The 19581-nt window shown below is 40.4% G+C and overlaps 1 protein-coding gene across 1 annotated transcript in view; it reads right to left on the bottom strand.

The window, feature by feature from the left end:
* Window positions 1-18366, bottom strand: part of ube2j1 (ubiquitin-conjugating enzyme E2, J1) — a 28270-nt gene extending 9904 nt beyond the window's left edge. Inside the window, exons 1-4 of the mRNA XM_026918143.3 lie at window positions 17827-18366; window positions 5153-5226; window positions 4468-4599; window positions 3495-3579 (exon numbers count right to left, since the gene is read on the bottom strand). Coding sequence (XP_026773944.1) covers window positions 3495-3579; window positions 4468-4599; window positions 5153-5226; window positions 17827-17857 — 322 coding nt within the window. The 5' untranslated portion in view covers window positions 17858-18366. The remainder of the gene's footprint in view (window positions 1-3494; window positions 3580-4467; window positions 4600-5152; window positions 5227-17826) is intronic.
* Between the last annotated feature and the right edge of the window lie 1215 nt (window positions 18367-19581).

Genomic DNA, 19581 nt, shown 5'->3' with positions numbered 1-19581 from the left:
ACTGAAAATCTGTCACACTGTATTAGATGAGGACATAACAGGACGATGGCTCCCAGAGGACAACGCACAACGCTGCATGTGGTGTTACATAACGGCTTATAATGCTGCGCTTTCTGTCTCAAACACGATTCTGAAGACAGCCTCGTGTCTGGACGAGTTATAACCCTGGCTCTCAAAGTGGGGTGAAGCAGAGCCAAGGGGTTGTGTGTGTGTGTGTGTTTGTGTGGTTTTTCTTTTTTTTTTTTTTTAGTTACAGCGGTGGAAATCACACCCCACCATTATGTAAGGAATAACACACAACCACCATGTTGTTATATTAAAAATAATCCATGTAGGGGTCGGTGCATTACAGCCTGATGTGAAGCGGATTCACCCTGAAGTATTTTTTATCTAACAGCAGCATGTTATTCTGCTTATACCACAGTTATTTACCAATGACTACAATGTTTTATTTATTAATGAATGACACATCATGCATTTTAACCTTTTATGGTTACATTTAATGTTAAGGAACGTCCGTGAGACAAGTTCCTGTTGCCGCTTACTGTTCAGACTGTTGCTGCTTACAACAGTCCCTAATCAGCCTCACTTTTTTCTTTGTTAAAGCGTATACGACAAAAACATCCATCTTGACATGTTACTGAGAAACTGGAAAGCGTAACCTCGTCTGTCCTGAGAATTTACTGACTGTTACAAAGAGCTGACACTGGAGAATCCTTCCATAAATATTACATAGACATCTCCTACACTCGCTAGCTACACTTCACTGAAGAACGCAGTGACATCTAGCTAGCTAGAACTATAAATAAACAACAAACTGCCAGAAAGATAAAATAACGAGATGTACTAGTTGGATAAAACTGTTATGGATTAGGCTACTTGACTGCCTGACTACTGTAGCTCTGAGCACTGTGTGGGTCTGACCGACACTGATGGGTTCAGGTTTGAAATGCTGTCAATCATGTTCATTACTGTTTCAATGATTTAAGTTGTTTACGAGGTTCAGCTCCTTCGAGAGGTATTGCACTCATCATACGGAGAAAAATTTATGTATCGAAATTTACTGCGTCAAAATTTATGTATTTACTGTCCGAGAAAGTATGCAAAAGCCACCTGGGAAACGCTCACTGCCTTCCAGTGAAGCCGTGTGTACAGACAGTACCCAAAATCACGTATTAAAAGCCAGTTGTCCAATAAATAGTAATCTCTGTTCCCATTAAATCAAAATGTACTACTGAAGTCATACATCAATGGAATTTTATTGGCGGTGCCTCTACTGCCTTCTATGGATAATTTCACACGGGCTTGTGAAGTCCACCAACAACAGTTTGCATTAAATTGCATCTCTACAGAGCACGATACTGCAGTGAGCTTTCTACATGCTTCCCATGTAAGTCTTAAAGCAATCATATATGGCCTCCGAACAGAAAACTTCACCATATCAATGTTCAATGAAGTGAATGGGTTTAATCCAAACGTCAAGAACTCAAAACCCAGCACGCCTCTGTGTTCTGTCACAAAAAGTGCTATGGCTGTAACAGAGAAAATATTATTGTAAATATGTAAATAATACTCATGAAATAAATCTGTTCCGTGGTCTGTGAAACTACAGTTGACTAAAAAATGTTTAAGAATCCCTGAGCTACAACACCTTTAGTGCTGAAAGTGAAGCTGCTCTGGTTAGTTAACTCAAGCTAGATTTCTCAACTGCACAGCATTTTCCCTGCTTTAATGCACCTAATAAAACCCACTAAGGGCTTGGAAAAGAGCCGGTGAGTGTTAGATAAGGGGGAAAAACACTATCAGCTTGTCACTGAGGGCAGCAACTGGCTTCCTATCAGCTGGAATCCTGTAGAAATCCACCCTGATTTCCATGTAAACTGCAATATGATATGTACAGTTGTATGCAAATGTTTGGGCACCCCTGGCCAAATTACCTTTTTTTAAGTTAAAAAGAGGCAAACTATTGTTTTTAAAATATTGTTCTGCAAATACTAATTGCACAGTTACTTTATATTTGGAAAAAAAATATAAATTGTGGCTTGTGCAAAAGTTTGGACACCTTAATAAGCACTCGGTAACACCACTTCAGCAGATATCGCAGCTTGAAAGCACTTTTATAGCCAGCTAGGAATCTTTCTATTCTTGTTTAATTTTCACCCACTCTTCCTTGTAGAACGTTTCTAGCTCTGAGAGAACCTGCATCCTAACTGAGGCGAATCTCCTTCCTCATTTCTACTCACTGCTGTAAACCCAGAACGCAGGAATGTGAAGAAAGAAAAGTTGGAAGTCTCGTTGAGTCACACTGAAAAACAAGACTATTGCATAAATCTAACAATAAAAATCAAGCTAGCTGAAGCCAAATCTGTAATGCAGACAGATAGAAAGTTCGAACATGATGAAATTAAAGCTGCAATTCCATGCGTGGTACTCAAATTGCTTCAGAAGTCTTTTAATCTAGTTTGGAGGTCCATATTTTCTAAAAATAAATCTGCATTTAATATCCTCCAGTACACCGTGTGGATCCTGAAGGCTCGTGTCAGCACAATTTGCACAACGTGAAATCTGTTTATACAAGATTTCTTTAAAAAAAAAAAAAAAAAAAAAAAGGACTCTACAGACTTTAAGGCATCAGTGTCTGTGAGCTGATCCACCTTTGCTATTGTTAATATTTAGTTCCACATCCATTACAGTTTATTTCTCCACTTTCTGGTATGATATGGTTTCTATTTTAAATAGCCTTATACAGGAACAGGGTTTTCAGGGCAGCTGTGAGCTAGTTAGTGCTCGTCATAATTCTGCAGTAATATCTGCAATATGAAGGTCTTATCATCTGAAGACGTTTTCCCCCTAATTTTAGTCTTAGCCAATTCCCGCCCACCATTTCGCTCTCTCCTGTCACACGACAGCTAACAACCGGCGAGGGCGAAGGCTAACACATGCTTCCTCTAAACCATGTCAAGCCAGCCGACCGCATTTATTCAAACTGCTGCTCATGCTGTGTCACAGTGCAGCGTAACAACGGTGTATAACATCCCTCCCGCGGCCAAATTTGCTCTCCCGGACACGGATGGCTGCGACATCGTCCGGATTTGAGCTTGCACTCTTGATAATAGGGCGAACGCTGTTTTTGATTGGATTATGGTGTCCATTTCAGGAAAACAGTTTAAAGCAGGATGTTTTAGTAGCTGAAACAGAATCCTCTACATCACCCTGATCCTTTATTTCATCCAAACCATTCAAAGTTACATTTTTGTTCAATTAGGAGCAAACTGAAAGCATGCTGATAGAACAATCTGGAAGACACCAGTCCTACAAGGACATTAGCGTAACGACTTCATTTACATTCAAATGAACCCTTTAATCCCTCATTTGCTCCATGTACCCGGTGGGCACAGAGGACTGGCGCTATGTTTAGTCAAGCGTGTTTTATGCATGTGTGTGTGCGTGTGTGTGTGTGTGTGTGTGGGGTTCGTGGTCTCTGTGGTACCCACTGCTCCAGGAGGGTTGCCAGGTCTCGGGGTGATGCCCAGATATGCTCAGGCAGATCTTCTTCCCGACTTCAAACCTCCCATTGGGCTGCAGAAAGAGGATTTCAGCTCTAATTAAAATAATCAAGGAATGAATAAGAAAATATAGCAGTATGATTACAAGCTGGAAAGATAAAGATGGAAATCAGAGCGATGGGGGGAATGACACATATTGATCTCTGAAGATCAAGAGGAGAAGGAAAAGCAGAGTGGGGGAGGAACGGGATGACGAGCACATCCTATGACAACTGTCTACATTTTTAGTGAGGGAATAATAAATCAACAACCACTCATAAACAAACCAGAGCGTTTCAGCAGCGTACGAGAGCGAGCCTTGGTAGCAATGCAAAGAGCAGCTTTACATCTGCCATTGTATCAGGCTGTCAGTAAGAGCCTTTGATCGCATCCCTTCTTTTGCCACTAACTCCGTCTATTGCTCCAGAGAGGAAAAAAAAAAAAACTGAGATGCAGAGATGAGAAGTGAGCTCAAAGAGAAAGTTGCTCTTTACAAAAAAAAAAAAAAAGAAAATGTGCGAGCAGGATTTAGAAACTTGCCTTAAGTTATTTAAAGCTGTTATATAACAGCACTAGTAGTTTCCTAATATGAACATCTAACTGGATCGGATGATATTGATTTTCTGACTTGTTGGTTTGGAGGGAATCGTGCTGAACTGACAATGGCATGAAAAGAAGAAGAACTGAGTGAACACAGCTGTGATAAGACGTGACGAGCCATGGAATGTTTTTCAAGAACATTATAAATCGAACAGACTTTGCTATAGTGTATTATATTTGAGCTATAAAGTATATATATAATCTAGACCTGGTGTATTCAGTGGTGCCTACAGAGCGCTGCCCACTAGCCTGCCCACTTTATTAGCAATCTTACCATTTGGAGACTTTGGGAAAGTGATTTCAGGAGAGTGAAATGACTTACGGTGAGGAGGATGATGCTTGGTGGCTTCATTGGATACTCAGGAGGAAGGACGATGCGGCCGTGGTAGATCCCTCCGTCGAAGTCCGAATCTGGAGGCCCGCGCACTGAGAAGTGCCACTCAAAGAGGTTATCCTGAGAGGGACATCGACCAAAAGACATCACAACATGACTGTACTCAATATGTCAGGAATATAACACAACGGGGCATGCTGTTATAGGAAAGTAATCCACAACACCGACACAGAGAAATGTTACCACCACAAAGTTGATTAATTTCCAATAAGAGTGCATCCCAACATGAATTATTCCTCTTATACCACGATTTTTAAACCTCATGTGCCTTGCCAAAGCACAGTTTCGCACTCAGAGTGTTTTGCGGTTGCCACGAATGGCAGTACACTAGAAACGTCTACAAAAACGACAACGGTTTTGACACGTTTTTGACGTTTCGACACAAAGGATCTCTATTCCTTCACTATTCCACTTCTGAGACAAGATTGGCGGAACAGATACGATGTGGAAATCTGTCTCGCTGCACGATTTGATTACGAAGCCGTAAGCATTATTATCTATTCACAATAAGGAGTGTTTGTCAGTTAGGCTGTTTATTTTGTTCACAATGCTCTGAAGCTCAGAAGTGCTACTGCTAACAAAAGCCCTGATTGAGTTTCCCCCCGAAGCTCACCTCCAGAGGCTGGGCGTGATAGTGCTCAGTGGGATCTCGGAGTTCAGCCGCTTCCTTCATCAGCCTCTTCACCGCTGGCAAAAGATACGACAAAACAGGGTTATTATCTCAAAAACACTTCAGTCACAGAGGCAGACTGCTTACTCAAAAAACGAAATCTATTCTCAAAAACATCCGCAGATTTACGTCCGTGCTCAAAGTTTTGACAGTTGGATTCTTCTGCTTGTAAACTGTTCCATTTTCAATATGTTCATGCCAAAAGTATTTACTGAGGCAAAGAGCTGCATTCAGTCAAGAGTAACACCAGACTGACGGAGTATACTCACACACACACACACACACACACACACACACACACACACAGGCTCATTTACATATAGATTTATAATCTCTATATGAACTGATTCATTCGTAAATTGTTTGTACGAGCTTTTACACAAGAAATTTTGTAGTCATGAAAATCCTTTAACTTCAGAAAAAATGTTTGTATCCTACTCATGCTTCTGAGTGTGTGTGCGTGTGTGTGTGTGTGTGTGTGAGAGAGAGAGAGAATTCAAGCATAAAAAGACTAACGAATGTAAACCTCAACTTGATCAACTTCACATGATACAATTCGCATGGAATACTGCACTTTGATATCTGGAATACACTGTCAGATTGAAATTGCTTTTTATTTTTATTTTATTACGTTTACAGCATTCAGCAGACGCCCTTATCCAGAGCGACTTACAGAAGAGCTTTGGAGTCTCTATTAAAAAATAAAAAATAAAAATACACATCCTCATGCTAGCTCACTAGGTCAGGGACTAAGGATCGACCATCAAGAACATCTGGTGTTGGTTTTGGTTTTATATTATTGGCATTAATTAAAGAATTAACACAAAGCCATGATCAGCAGCGTGTAAACGGAGGACGCGCCGGTCTGTCTGACTGCACATAGCCGTAGTCTGTAAAACAAGCAGACGCCTCAGCAGATGGAAGATTTAGTGAAGGAAAGGATGTTTAAAGACTGTTTGTTTTTTTTTTTCTGAGCATGAAAGCTGGCTTTTATATTTTCCACAAACTGCACCTCACTCATAATTCACCTTTCCTGTAATTTCTGTAAAACTGCAGCAGAACGTTGCCTATTCACAGAAATCACTCACGCCAGACTCCATTCTCTGCTGGTCGCTCATGAAGGAAGCAGCAGTTAATAAACATCAGATCCTGCTCACAGAATCCATTACAGGGTTCTCCTCGCTCTCGCTCTCCACAGGAAAGCGCCTGCGGCGGCTCAGAGCAGGAGGAGTCCCACAGCAGCGTGTCCACATCACCCCGCTGCTCTAATCATTACTGTCCAACACCGAAAAATAACTCAACAAGTGCAGCAAACGTGGTCATGCTTCTGGGCTGAAACCGGATCAGAACAAAGGGAAGAGAAAAAGAGGAAAAAAACTGCAAAAGAAAGAAAGAGAGAAAGAAAGACTGAGAGAAGGAAAGAAAGTCTGAGAGAAGGAAAGAAAGACTGAGAGAAAGAAGGACTGAGAGAAGGAAAGAAAGAAAGAAGGACTGAGAGAAGGAAAGAAAGTCTGAAAGAAGGAAAGAAAGACTGAGAGAAAGAAGGACTGAGAGAAGGAAAGAAAGAAAGACTGAGAGAAAGAAGGACTGAGAGAAGGAAAGAAAGTCTGAAAGAAGGAAAGAAAGACTGAGAGAAAGAAGGACTGAGAGAAGGAAAGAAAGAAAGACTGAGAGAAAGAAGGACTGAGAGAAGGAAAGAAAGACTGAGAGAAAGAAGAACTGAGAGAAGGAAAGAAAGAAAGACTGAGAGAAAGAAGGACTGAGAGAAGGAAAGAAAGTCTGAGAGAAGGAAAGAAAGACTGAGAGAAAGAAGGACTGAGAGAAGGAAAGAAAGTCTGAGAGAAGGAAAGAAGGACTGAGAGAAGGAAAGAGAGAAAAAAGAGAAAGAATGATGGCAAGACAAAAAGAAAGAAAGGAAAAGATAGAGAATGAGAGAGCAAGAGAGCGAGAGAGAAAAAGAGAGAGAGAACGAAAGAAAGTCTGAGAGAAAGAAGGACTGAGAGAAGGAAAGAAAGTCTGAGAGAAGGAAAGAAAGACTGAGAGAAAGAAGAACTGAGAGAAGGAAAGAAGGACTGAGAGAAAGAAAGAAAGAAAGAGAAAAAAGAGAAAGAATGATGGCAAGACAAAAAGAAAGAAAGGAAAAGAGAGAGAGCAAGAGAGCGAGAGAGAGAGAGAGAGAGAGAGAAGGAAAGAGATAAGGAACAGAACGAGAGAAAGATGGCAAGATAGAAAGAAAGAAAGGGTAAGAGAGAGAGTGAGAGCAAGAGAGCAAAAGAAAGAGAGCGAGAGAGAGAGAAGGAAAGAGATAAGGAACAGAACGAGAGAAAGATGGCAAGATATAAAGAAAGCAAGAAAGAAAAAGAATAAAGAAAGAAAGAATACAGATAAGACAGCAAGTGCACATGTGTGTCTCCACACTTGAAAGACAGAAAGAGAGAGAGAAAAAGAGAGAGAGAGAGAGAGAGAGAGAGAGAGAGAGAGAGAGAGACATTGAATGGAATGCCAAGGTAAAAGTCTCACAGCAACCAGAAAAAAAAAAAAAAGAATAAAAATACTAAATGAAAATGGAGACTGTAAACAGAGGATGTGGAAGACACACAGAGAGAACTAGCCAGAAACCAAAGACAAAAGGGAAATGAGTGAGTATTAAGTGCGAGAGAGAGAGAGAGAGAGAGAGAGAGAGAGAGATTGAATGCCAAGATAAGTCTCACAGCAAACAGAATAAGAACAAAAATCCAAAATGAAAATGGAGACAGTAAACTGAGGATGTAGAACACACACAGAGAGAACTAGCCAGAAACCAAAGATGAAAGGGAAATTAGAGAGAGAGAGAGAGAGAGAGAGAGAGAGAGAGAGAGAGAGAGAGAGACTCAGTGAGCAACCTTTCTAAATACAGAATCACCATCACAGATCCTGGAGTCATACTGATAATGAAGAGCAGGTTTGACTCGTGAAAATGAGTTTATTGCTATAGAGGTGAGGATTTAAAGCCCAATGTGCCTCCTATAGACGCTTCACTGTGCTAAAGTCAGTGTAAAAGATGTTGTTGAATGGCTAATGGCCATATTTTCTTGGTTTGAATGTTGAAAATGACTCTCGAGTCGCTGAGTGAGGCGGAAACTGAAGCCGGGACTAACCATAAGCTGAGATCAGATTCGGGGAAGCCCAGCTACACCGGTTCCGTCTCAGGCCAGATGATTCCCAGCTGCGTCCCTGTTGCAGTGCTTTCTCACTCTGCTCTTCTCATCCTTCTCACAGTGAGAGCTTTTCTCGGCAATTAAAGGGAACACCACACTCAACATCTTGTTCTCCAGGGACTATGCTTCACATATGTTAATCGTGAAATTGCGAAACGTGATTGATTGCTCTGCCAAAGTCGAGTCGAGGCACGCACGTGTTAATGAAGGAGGAAAATCGCGCCCTAATTCGTGTGCTTATAGAACAGTAATGAAAAACAAGAACTTAAAATAGAAGCGATACCCAGCTGCTGCCAGCCGTACAAACTCCTGCAAAGTTGTGGTTTCTGAGAGAAAAAGGGGACTGAGAGAGAGGGGGAGAGAGAGAGAGAGAGAGAGACAGAGAGAATGAAAGAAAGAGAAAAAGAAAGGAGTGAAGAAAAGAAGAGTAAGAAAGCAAGAAAGCAGCAAAGAGAGAAACAAACAAGTAAAGACAGAAAAAGACATAAAGAAATGATAATATAAGAAAAAAGAAAGAAATGGAAGGAAGGAAGAAGAGGGAAAGAAAGAAAGAAATAGAAGGAAGGAAATGAGAGAGAAAGACAGAAAGAAAGAAAAAAGAAAAAAGAAAAAGAGAAAGAAAGAAAGAAATGATAATGTAAGAAAGAAAGAAAGAAAGAAAGAAAGAAAGAAAAGGTGGGACAAAAGAAAAAGAGAGATTTTAGTCTAGTGGAGCCAGAAAGTGCTTGGCCCCCTGAATTGCTGCTTGCAGCAGCAATTCAGGGGGCCAAGCACTTTCTGGCTCCACCCATTAGTGACACAGGAAGACCAGAAGCCACTGATACTATCAGCATTTGTTACCAAGGAGATACACTAAATTTCAAACCATCAGGCTGTTGCTGTGATATTGCCTCACTTCCTGCTCTCAGAGGCTCTGCCAAGTTGCAAAGAAAGTCTAGTCTTATTTCTTAAGCATGGGCCGTGTTGCTAAATATGAGGGGAAAAGATTGGCGTCAATGTCACAGCGTTCCTACTGGGAGACTTTAAAACCTTAAAACAAGTTTCGTCCAGACTGGTCTCATTTAGACTAAACTTCCCAGGTTATGGACAAACCGCCTCATCTATCAAAAACCCAAGATACAGTTTTTGTTTGTGTTGGTCTCTCAATTCTCAGCTATAATCCAAATTGGGTGATGAGTGTACACAATTTGTAGGAGAAGTAGTGAAAACACTGCTTTTGAAAAAAAAAATCCAAAATGGTGGAACATCACCAGAACTCGGCATGGGAGGATCAGACAAAAGTGGAATCATATTTCTATGTCACTGTGTTGTGGAGTGATTATTGCAAATGTATGTCAAAATTAATCCTGTTGGTGGCGTTAGTGGGGTTGAGTGTTACACCAAAACTGCTCTAAAGGTGGCAACGACTGTCCTCTATCTCTGTGCCAAATTTCATAAAAAGCATTCAAAGCGGGTTCAAATCCTGATGCCCTACTTCTAACTGGAGTTCTGGTCGGTTGAGTTCGCTCGCTGCTGCTGGGGGTGGCCCCATATGGATGGCCTGAAGAACCGTTTGGATTGCTGGGGATGGTGCCACCTGGGGGCCGTGGAGATGGCTTGGGGATCACATATGGGGAGCTGTACTGTAATGGCTTAGGACTGCGATTGCTGTGGTGGCTTTGGGGCTGCAGTTGCCACGAGCAGCTTCGTACTCAGGACTCCATCAGTGGACAGTGGATAGATTTTAACCAACCGGACTTCTTGCGAACACTGTGATGAATTTACTGGTTGCACAATTGCACTATTTGTCCATATAGTACACAATAATAGAAGGGATTTATTTCACTATCCGTTGCACCCAGATGAGGATGAGTTCCCTTTTGAGCCTGGTTCCTCTCAAGGTTTCTTCCTCATGAAGTCTCAGGGAGTTTTTCCTTGCCACCGTCGCCTCTGGCTCGCTCATTAGGGATAAATTCACATAGGGGAAGGAGGGAGGACGGGAGAAAGGAAAGGAATTGGAAAGAAATACCTTGATGATGTGTGACTCAGATGACTATCGTTCTGAAAGTTCGTTCGAGGGCACGCAGACACCGGAGAGGTGTTGGAGGCTGCGCAGACGCGGCCGGAGACGCCGGAGCAGCGATCGAGGGCGCGTAGACGCCGGAGTGGCGTTTGAAGCTGCATAAACACTGCTAACACAAAGAAGTGAAGTCTGCTGCTGTACCGCTTCTTGACTTCAGTCACAACTGATTAGGAAAGATGTCTTTTTCCTGCCACGATGATGCAATCATTTCTCTATAAAAGTGATAAAAAAAAAAAAAAAAGTCTTCCTGTTCTTCAGCCACATCAGTTTACTGTGGAAGAGAAGCAGGATGGAGATGGATGTGTGTGTGCTTTGAGTTGCATGCTGTCGAGTCTGTAGCTCAGAGGAGCTCATGGACTTTAACTGCCCTTCTCCAGCTTCAGCTTCAGCAGAGCAACATATTTATTCAGCTTTAGTCACAGCGGCTGAAGGACATTATCAGTGGGTCGTATGAGCTGAAATGAGAGCAGCACGGCAGAGTGGAATCAAATTTAATCACGTTCACAGCACAGTTTCGGGCTGCTGCAGTGGGTGCGCAGAGACAGTCTTACATGCTGTATCTGATTAGACTGATGTCAGGGGGGCGAAGGACCTCAGCTTCTTCAGATTAAGGCAAAAGCTTTCCAAACTACTCATTAAAGTTTCAGCGTGAAATACACACCATTAGAAGTGACATAACTGCACACTGCAGTGCTACTTCATAACACACACTTCTGAATGAGACTTACACACAGAGTGATCTCTCCTGAACAAACACTGCCTTTCAGTCTGTTCCATTAATCCAACAAACATGGAGGAGAGAGGGAAAGAGAGAGAGAGAGAGACAGACAGACAGACAGACAGACAGACAGACAGACAGAGAAGGAAGCAAGGAAATGAGAAAAGGAAAAAAGAAATAATGAATAACATGCGAAAGAAAGAAAGAAAGAAAGAAAGAGTGAAGGAAGCAAGGAAGGAAGGAAGGAAATGAGAGAGAAAGACAGAAGGAACGAAAAAAGAAATAAAGAAATAAAAAAGAAAGAAACAAAGAAAGACAAAGTGAAGGAAGGAAGGAAGGAAGGAAGGGAGAAAGAAAGAATGTAGGAAGGAAGGAAATGAGAGAGAAAGACAGAAGGAACGAAAAAAGAAAGAAAGAAAGAAAGAAAGAAAGACAAAGTGAAGGAAGGAAGGAAGGAAGAAAATGAGAGAAAGACAGAAGGAAAGAAAAAGAAAAAGAGAAAGAAGAGAGAGACAGCTGAGACAGAAGGAAAGAAATGAAAGACGAAGAAAGATGGAAGAAAAGAAATGAGGGAGAAAAAAGAACGAAAGAAAAAACAAAACAAATAATGAATAACGAAAGTGAGGGAAAGAAAGAAATTTTTACCCCAAGTAAATAACTTAGTCCCAAAACTTTTCAGGCACCTCTGTGATGCATGGACACTAAGAGTGTATGCGTGTGTATGCGTGTGTGTGTGTGCGTGCGTGTGTGTGTGTGTGTGTGTGTAACCCTGTACCTCATTACAGAGAGAACATTCCCTGCTCCAGCACTGTGGGTCACTTGGCGCTGTGGTCTACACCATCCTCCTCCAGCTACACATCTTATACATTCCCTACACTGCTGATGAAAAGGGACAGCAAGATGGAGAGAGACAGAAAAACTGAACCTGTTCGGGTTCTCGCGCAGCAGGAACCCATTATGGATGCCGCTACATGTGCGAGGCATGCTGGGTAATGAGCGCCTAGAGACAAGTTTGACAGGCTTTGATCAGCAGGCAACAAGTGAGACAGAAAGAGAATGGGAGAACAAAAAAAAAAAAAAAAAAGAAAAAAAGAGAGAGAGAGATAGAGAGAAGGACCAAGAGGATTGGAAATAGATTGAGCGGGATTGACTGCCACTGAAACGCCACTGCAGCGGCAGAAGAGTCAAGAAAGCGGTGATGGACTGACACAAAGGTGTCTATAAAGAGCTCACGTCACCTCTGAATCCCACTCGGCCTCCCACTGAGAGCTGACACGTGGAGGTGTAATAAGCTGAAGGGAAGTGTAATACGCGTGTCCTGAAAGTTACAGCAACAACTTAACAATAAAGCAAAAGATACAGAGGAAATATAGAGGGAACGTGGGTTTTCACGCAAACAGAAGGATCTGCGGATTGTTCTGAAGATGTTACATCATCATCATCATCATCACCATCATCAGGTTTGTGCAATTTTGTAAAATGGTTAACAGCAATATTATTTTATTCCTCTTACACTACAACAACTCCACAGAATTCAGGTGTGTCAACATACTAGTACACCATGATAAACAAACTTTAAGTAAAGAATAAAACAATGCTTTATTCCTCTTTTACCACAGCAATTTGCCAACGATTACATTTTTTACTCATTAAAGAATAATACATCATAGCTTTTATCAGTTTATATACACATAAAGTCAGACCCATCACTGCAGCAGAGACAACGTGACACTAACACGTCACAATCCCACGTGCGCCCTACATGTGGAAGAGCCTGGATTGGCCTCTCCAGCCACCTCCGCACACGCCATCCCCGTCATGATCATCTTCGACTCTTCAAAGAACAAGTGAGTTCCTGTTCTCACGTACATTAGTACTGTTATAAACAGTCGTTCCCTCATCATCCTCTCTTTTTTACGGTTATAAACAGTCGTTCCCTCATCATCCTCTCTTTTTTACGGTTATAAACAGTCGTTCCCTCATCATCCTCTCTTTTTACTGTTATAAACAGTCGTACCCTCATCATCCTCTCTTTTTACGGTTATAAACAGTCGTACCCTCATCATCCTCTCTTTTTTACGGTTATAAACAGTCGTTCCCTCATCATCCTCTCTTTTTACGGTTATAAACAGTCGTTCCCTCATCATCCTCTCTTTTCACGGTTATAAACAGTCGTTCCCTCATCATCCTCTCTTTTTACTGTTATAAACAGTCGTTCCCTCATCATCCTCTCTTTTTACTGTTATAAACAGTCGTACCCTCATCATCCTCTCTTTTTACGGTTATAAACAGTCGTTCCCTCATCATCCTCTCTTTTTACGGTTATAAACAGTCGTTCCCTCATCCTCACTTTTACTGTTATAAACAGTCGTTCCCTCATCATCCTCTCTTTTTACGGTTATAAACAGTCGTTCCCTCATCATCCTCTCTTTTTTACGGTTATAAACAGTCGTTCCCTCATCATCCTCTCTTTTCACGGTTATAAACAGTCGTTCCCTCATCATCCTCTCTTTTTACGGTTATAAACAGTCGTTCCCTCATCATCCTCTCTTTTCACGGTTATAAAAAATAACCCACAACAACTCTTACACCACAACAACTTGCCAGTGATTACATATTTCAGTCAGCGAGCGGACTAATACGTATGAAAGCACCACATTATGCATCCATGCATGTGTGTTTGCAGATCACGAGGCTCAAAACAGGACATGAAACAGCAGCACAGCTGTCCTTCTGCATTATGCAGCTGGTCCAAATTAGCATCTCCTGCTCTTAGTTTCAGCCTGAGCACTTGCTAATGGTCCAGTGGCCCAGGGTTAATGCAGCTCAGCACATTACAAACAGCATTTGCTTGCTAGTTTTTATGGCCATCATACACGCTAAATCCCTAAGCACTTGCACCAGGCCTTAAAAGCTGCTAGGTTAGTTGAAGCCAATCCTCTTGTCACTCACAATTTATCTGAAGCTTGTTTTGTTCCTGCTGTGCCAAGTGATCTTTGGGTGTAATCACTCATAAACGGGCGATAAAAGACACAGAAAACCAAGCGGTGGATGTAGCAGGCATCGCTTGGCCTGTTGCAGGAGATGACAGGAAGAGACAAGTGCAGTCGCTGCGGGTTATGAAGAGAAGTGTGTGAACTCTCGACCCATTCCTTGGAGGCGCAATGCTGTCCCTGCAAATGCTGTGATATACTATGACAGCAAGGTCGTTGCCTAACCTAACCTGCTGCCTCCATCCCTCTCTGAAGGTACGTCTCCAGCCCAATTTGAAGGGAACTAAGGGAATGCTCTGCAAGATGTCCAAATGCAAAGAACGCCAGCATAAAACTATATAAGAATCACTACATCTCTTTATCAGCTAACTGATAAGAATCACAGCTGACAAGTCCAGCAGAGGGCAGAGGTGCTTGGACCCCTAACATGGGAAACTGCACAAAAACAGCTCATGCAACTGACTGCCCTTCAAACACTATGGACTACAAAGGCTACCCATAGTGCTGTGAGATGCAATTATGTTGTTAAAAATAAATAAATAAATACCCCCCCTGGAGACTGGCCTCTCCAGCCACCTCCGCACACGCTATCCCAATCATGGTCATCTTCGACTCTTCAAAGAACGAACAACATGCAACGGCCAGGAAACAAGCTAGCTCCTGTTCTCACGTACATTATTACAGTCATAAACATCGTCCCCTCATCATCCTCTCTTTTTACAGTTATAAGAAAAAACCCACAGCTTGTCTTGACCGAGTAACCAGAAGACTTTACCATGGCATCATATTTACTGACTTTTACAAAGCACTGACACTGGAGACTCCTTCCATAAATGTTAAATAAACATCCCCTTACACAAAACTCAGAAGTATGACAAACAAATTATGTGTATAAATACAGACTACAGAAGTCACGGGATTCAGAAAGGAGTTACGCACTTCACTGTGTGAACTATACAAGGGAAACTATACAAGGGGTGGACGATATGACAAAAATGGAATAATATATAGTTCTACGATAAACAGCGTGGCCGCGTACTGTAAAAACTACAGCAACAGTAGCACTGCGCTGATGATGCTTTTATTTATTGCCTGCAAAATTCAGAAAGGAAATACCCTTTTACAATCCTGAAACGTGATATAGAAAGAGTTTCGGTAGTTAAAAGCAACATGGCTAAGCAAATGAGCTCTCTGGAAAAGCACAGATCTTCCTGCTAGAGAGTGCTGCGTGCATGCTGGCTGAGCTCAGACATTCCTACTGTGTGATTCGGCACATCAAGTTGAATCACAGAGATTCAGCATAACAATGAGGAGTACAGTGTCTAGGTCAAAATTAAACCAAGCTTAAGACCAATTATCTGTTTAATAATAACAATAATAATAATAATAATAATAATAATGAGGCAGGCCTAGTTCCTAAACTAAACAGGATATTTAAAAAATATGTCTAAAACCAGGTCAACATGTCAACAGACGGCCTGTGTATGCAGCAGGATTAAGTACATATAAACCATCTCTGTTAAACTTCGTGACCTACAGAGTGAGATTACAAACACACACACACACACACACATATGTATGTATGTATGTATGTATATATGCACACACACAAATATACAACCTATACGAGTACATCTTTCGCTTTTCAGGCTATTAGCGAATATGAGATGTGTGAATTCCAATGGACAAAAAGATATTTAAGACATTTAGGATCTTTTTAGTTTTAGTTTAGTTTTGGTTTTCTAAATGAAAATGGTTTTGAACAAACGTAAGGTCTATCGTGGTTTATGTAACAGCCTGAGAAGTGACGCAGCTGTTGTGTACTGGAACGCACGTTCAACAGGTGCTCGGTTCTCTTCTGAATAACTCGTATGACCTTGAAGCCTCCTCTAGTAATAATAATCATAATAATAATAATGCTTTTATTCCATCTATGAGAAAAATAATATTTCAAATCTATATTTTAACACTGTAACTGGTTTGGATTCAGGATTAACTCTAACGCTCATGCAAAATGCACGAAGGAACAAAACAACAATAAGAAAATGGAAAGAAAGCAAATAATAAGCAAATAAAATTATCCTATAGTTCATATAGTATATGTTTTTTTTCTTTGACATTTGAATTCAATTATTTGTTAAACTCTATCATACCATACTCTACAGCACGGCTGAATTCTCCATTCAGATTGGATCAGGTGATCAATGTGTTGATTAATTTTCTATAACAGCAGCTCAGACAGTAGTGTTAACTGCATTAATGTTCCATAACTTGAAATGTAACTATAAACGGATAAAAATATGACGAGTCGGTCTTTAATCAATAAGGCATGTAATGGTTGACAAATTACTGTTGTTTAAGAGGAACGAAACATTTTGAGATATGCTGTTATAGGAAAATAATCATATTTGGGGTGAGGGAGGTAACATCACATCACATTCTATTATGTTATGTTACATTATGATACGTTATGTCATGTTACATTACGTTGCATTACATTATGTTACGTTATGTTATATTATGTTACGTTATGTTATGTCATGTTACATTACGTTGCATTACATTATGTTATGTTATATTACATTATGTTACGTAACATTACATTATATTGTTACGTTAGGTAACATTATATTATGTTATATTACATTATATTATGTTATATTACATTATGTTATGTTATATTATGTTACGTTACATTACGCTATGTTATATTACGTTACGTAACATTACATTATGTTACGTTAAATTACGTTATGTTATATTATGATATATTATGTTACGTAACATTACGTTACATTATATTGTTACGTTATGTTACATTATATTATGCTATATTACATTAAGTTATGTTATATTACGTTATATTATGTTACATTATATTACATTATATTATGTTATATTGTGTTACGTTACATTATGTTATATTACGTTATATTATGTTACATTATGTTATGTTACGTTATATTACACTACGTTATATTATATTACGTTATATTATGTTACGTTACATTATATTACATTATATTATGTTATATTATATTACGTTATATTACATTATATTATGTTATGTTGTGTTTTGTTACATTATGTTATGTTATGTTATGTTATATTATGTTACATTATATTATGTCATAATATAATTATATTGAATAATTCCTAAAAGTAGAAATAAAGCATGTAATAAAAATGAAATCTTTACTCTGCAGCTTAAAGGAAGTCTAAAAGAAAACTCTACATTAGGCCTTTAAATGCTCCACCTGTAACTAAATATTAAACCCGGATATGACACGAAATTCGTGCCAAATTCTGTCCCGGGACAAAATCAAGGCTAGTAATATCTTAAAGCCAACTCACAGATAGTTAACACTGCTGTTTAAAAATGACAAGCTCTCATTTATCAACTCATTATTGTCATTATAGTATCCTTCCTCTTCACCTCTGGTGTTTAAACACAGATAGAAGCTAATGCTTTCCTTATTCTAGCTATCTATCTAAAAATAAATAAATAAACATATAAACAAAGTGAAATGTTCAGGATTCAGTTAAAACCTAATGTAAAATCCTGGGTTTAAAGTAAACATATTGCCCCGTTAGCTAGCTTGCTAACCTGAAACATTTTGTAAACAATGCTCAGTGAGTTATCTTACCCGGGCTTTTCAGGTTGTATTTCCCCTCCATCCTGACACGCACAAAAAAAAGCACAAAATTAAAGAAAAATGAATTTAAAAAATAAAGAAAAAAACCCGACGTGGTTCTCCAAGAACACTCGGACCAGGCAGCTAGCTTCTTCCTGTTAGCCAGCTAGCTTTGCTTCCCTGCGCCCCACGGCTTGTGTTTCTGCGCTGATTAGCCTGTTAGCTCCACAGCCGCGCTGTCAGTGAGTCTGAACGCCGAGCTGCGGCTTCGCCCCGGCGGTGTGAACAATCTGACGTGGCAGAGGTTCATCCGCGCTGACAAACTCAAACGCTTCCTACTCCTACAACAAGCACTGAAAAAGCGAAAGCAGGAACAAACCTAGCCATTTTGAATGGCGAAAACTTTATTTAAACAACTTTTAAAGCACCCTAGAAATAAACATTAGCGTTTCAGAGCTTTTTGGACATGTTCCTTAGTGTTATGGACATCAGTAAGATAATATATCTAGGAAAAAAAATAATAAATACATTTAAAAAATCAGCTTTGGAGACATTGTCCATTTAATTTGATCATTTAGATGACTCATCCTGTACTTGTCTTGTTTTCATCCAATTAAATGCTTTCTAGGATGTGTATGTCCCGCCCCTGGGGGCTGGGTTTTGCTCTCCAATAGCAGCATGTTACCTGTGAATGGAAACACCTCCTCAACTCGCCTTTTCAACCACCAGTTTCTTCTGTTTACTGCATGACGTCAAATCAACATGGACTACGTTTTACATGCACATCAAATTCCCTTTAAGGTCTATATTCAGGTTGCAGCCATATTCCGAAGACGATGTTTATACGCATCGGAATATTCCTGTATACATGTATAGTTGTTGTAAGTATCCGATCCACACATGCGCTTTTCCTTTCCCGCTGTTATTTCCCAGAAGATTCAAGACACTGCCGTTGGTTATAGAGTATACTTGTTTTTATTATCATTATTACTATCATTTATACTATAATTATCATTATTACTGCTTTTTCCACACTAATTTAATTACAAACACTTCTAACATTTCTCACCATCAAAAATGCCCGACAACACCACCTCGAAAATGGAAAGGGTCGGGTAATCTGTCTATCTTTATTAACTGCTTTATCCATCAGGGTCATGGTGAGTCTGGAGCCTATCCTGTGCGTGGAGCAGGAATACACCCTGGAGGGGACACCAGACCATCACAGGGAACTACACACACACACACACACACACACACACACATACACGCACACAATTCCCACTCTCTTCCACACCTAGGAGCAATTTAGCATAGCCAATTCACCTCCCAACATGTTTTTGCAAGGTTGGAGGAAACTGGAGAACTTGCCCATGCACATATGGGGAGAACACGTGTGTGTTTAAATTTTTTACTGTCTAAAGTAGATTCATGAACGTACACATTCTCTAATGAAGAAAAAAGCTTGTTACTGTACCTGCGCACTTTTATTCTCAGCTATTTTTAATTGTGAGACATTCCTAACTATGAATGGATATAAAGTAAAGTAAATAAAGTAGAATCCATCCATTTTCCATCCTGCTTATCCTACGCAGGGTCACAGGGAGCCTGGAGCCTATCCAGGGGGGGGACTCAGGGCACAAAGCAGGGGACACCCTGGACCGGGTGCCAACCCATCACAGGGCACAATCACACACACACACTCACACACTATGGACAATTTGGAAATGTCAATCAGCCTACACTGCATGTCTTTGGACTCGGGGA

Source organism: Pangasianodon hypophthalmus, chromosome 30, assembly GCF_027358585.1.
Source record: "Pangasianodon hypophthalmus isolate fPanHyp1 chromosome 30, fPanHyp1.pri, whole genome shotgun sequence".
Taxonomy (NCBI): domain Eukaryota; kingdom Metazoa; phylum Chordata; class Actinopteri; order Siluriformes; family Pangasiidae; genus Pangasianodon; species Pangasianodon hypophthalmus.
This window is presented reverse-complemented; position numbering and strand designations above follow the sequence as displayed.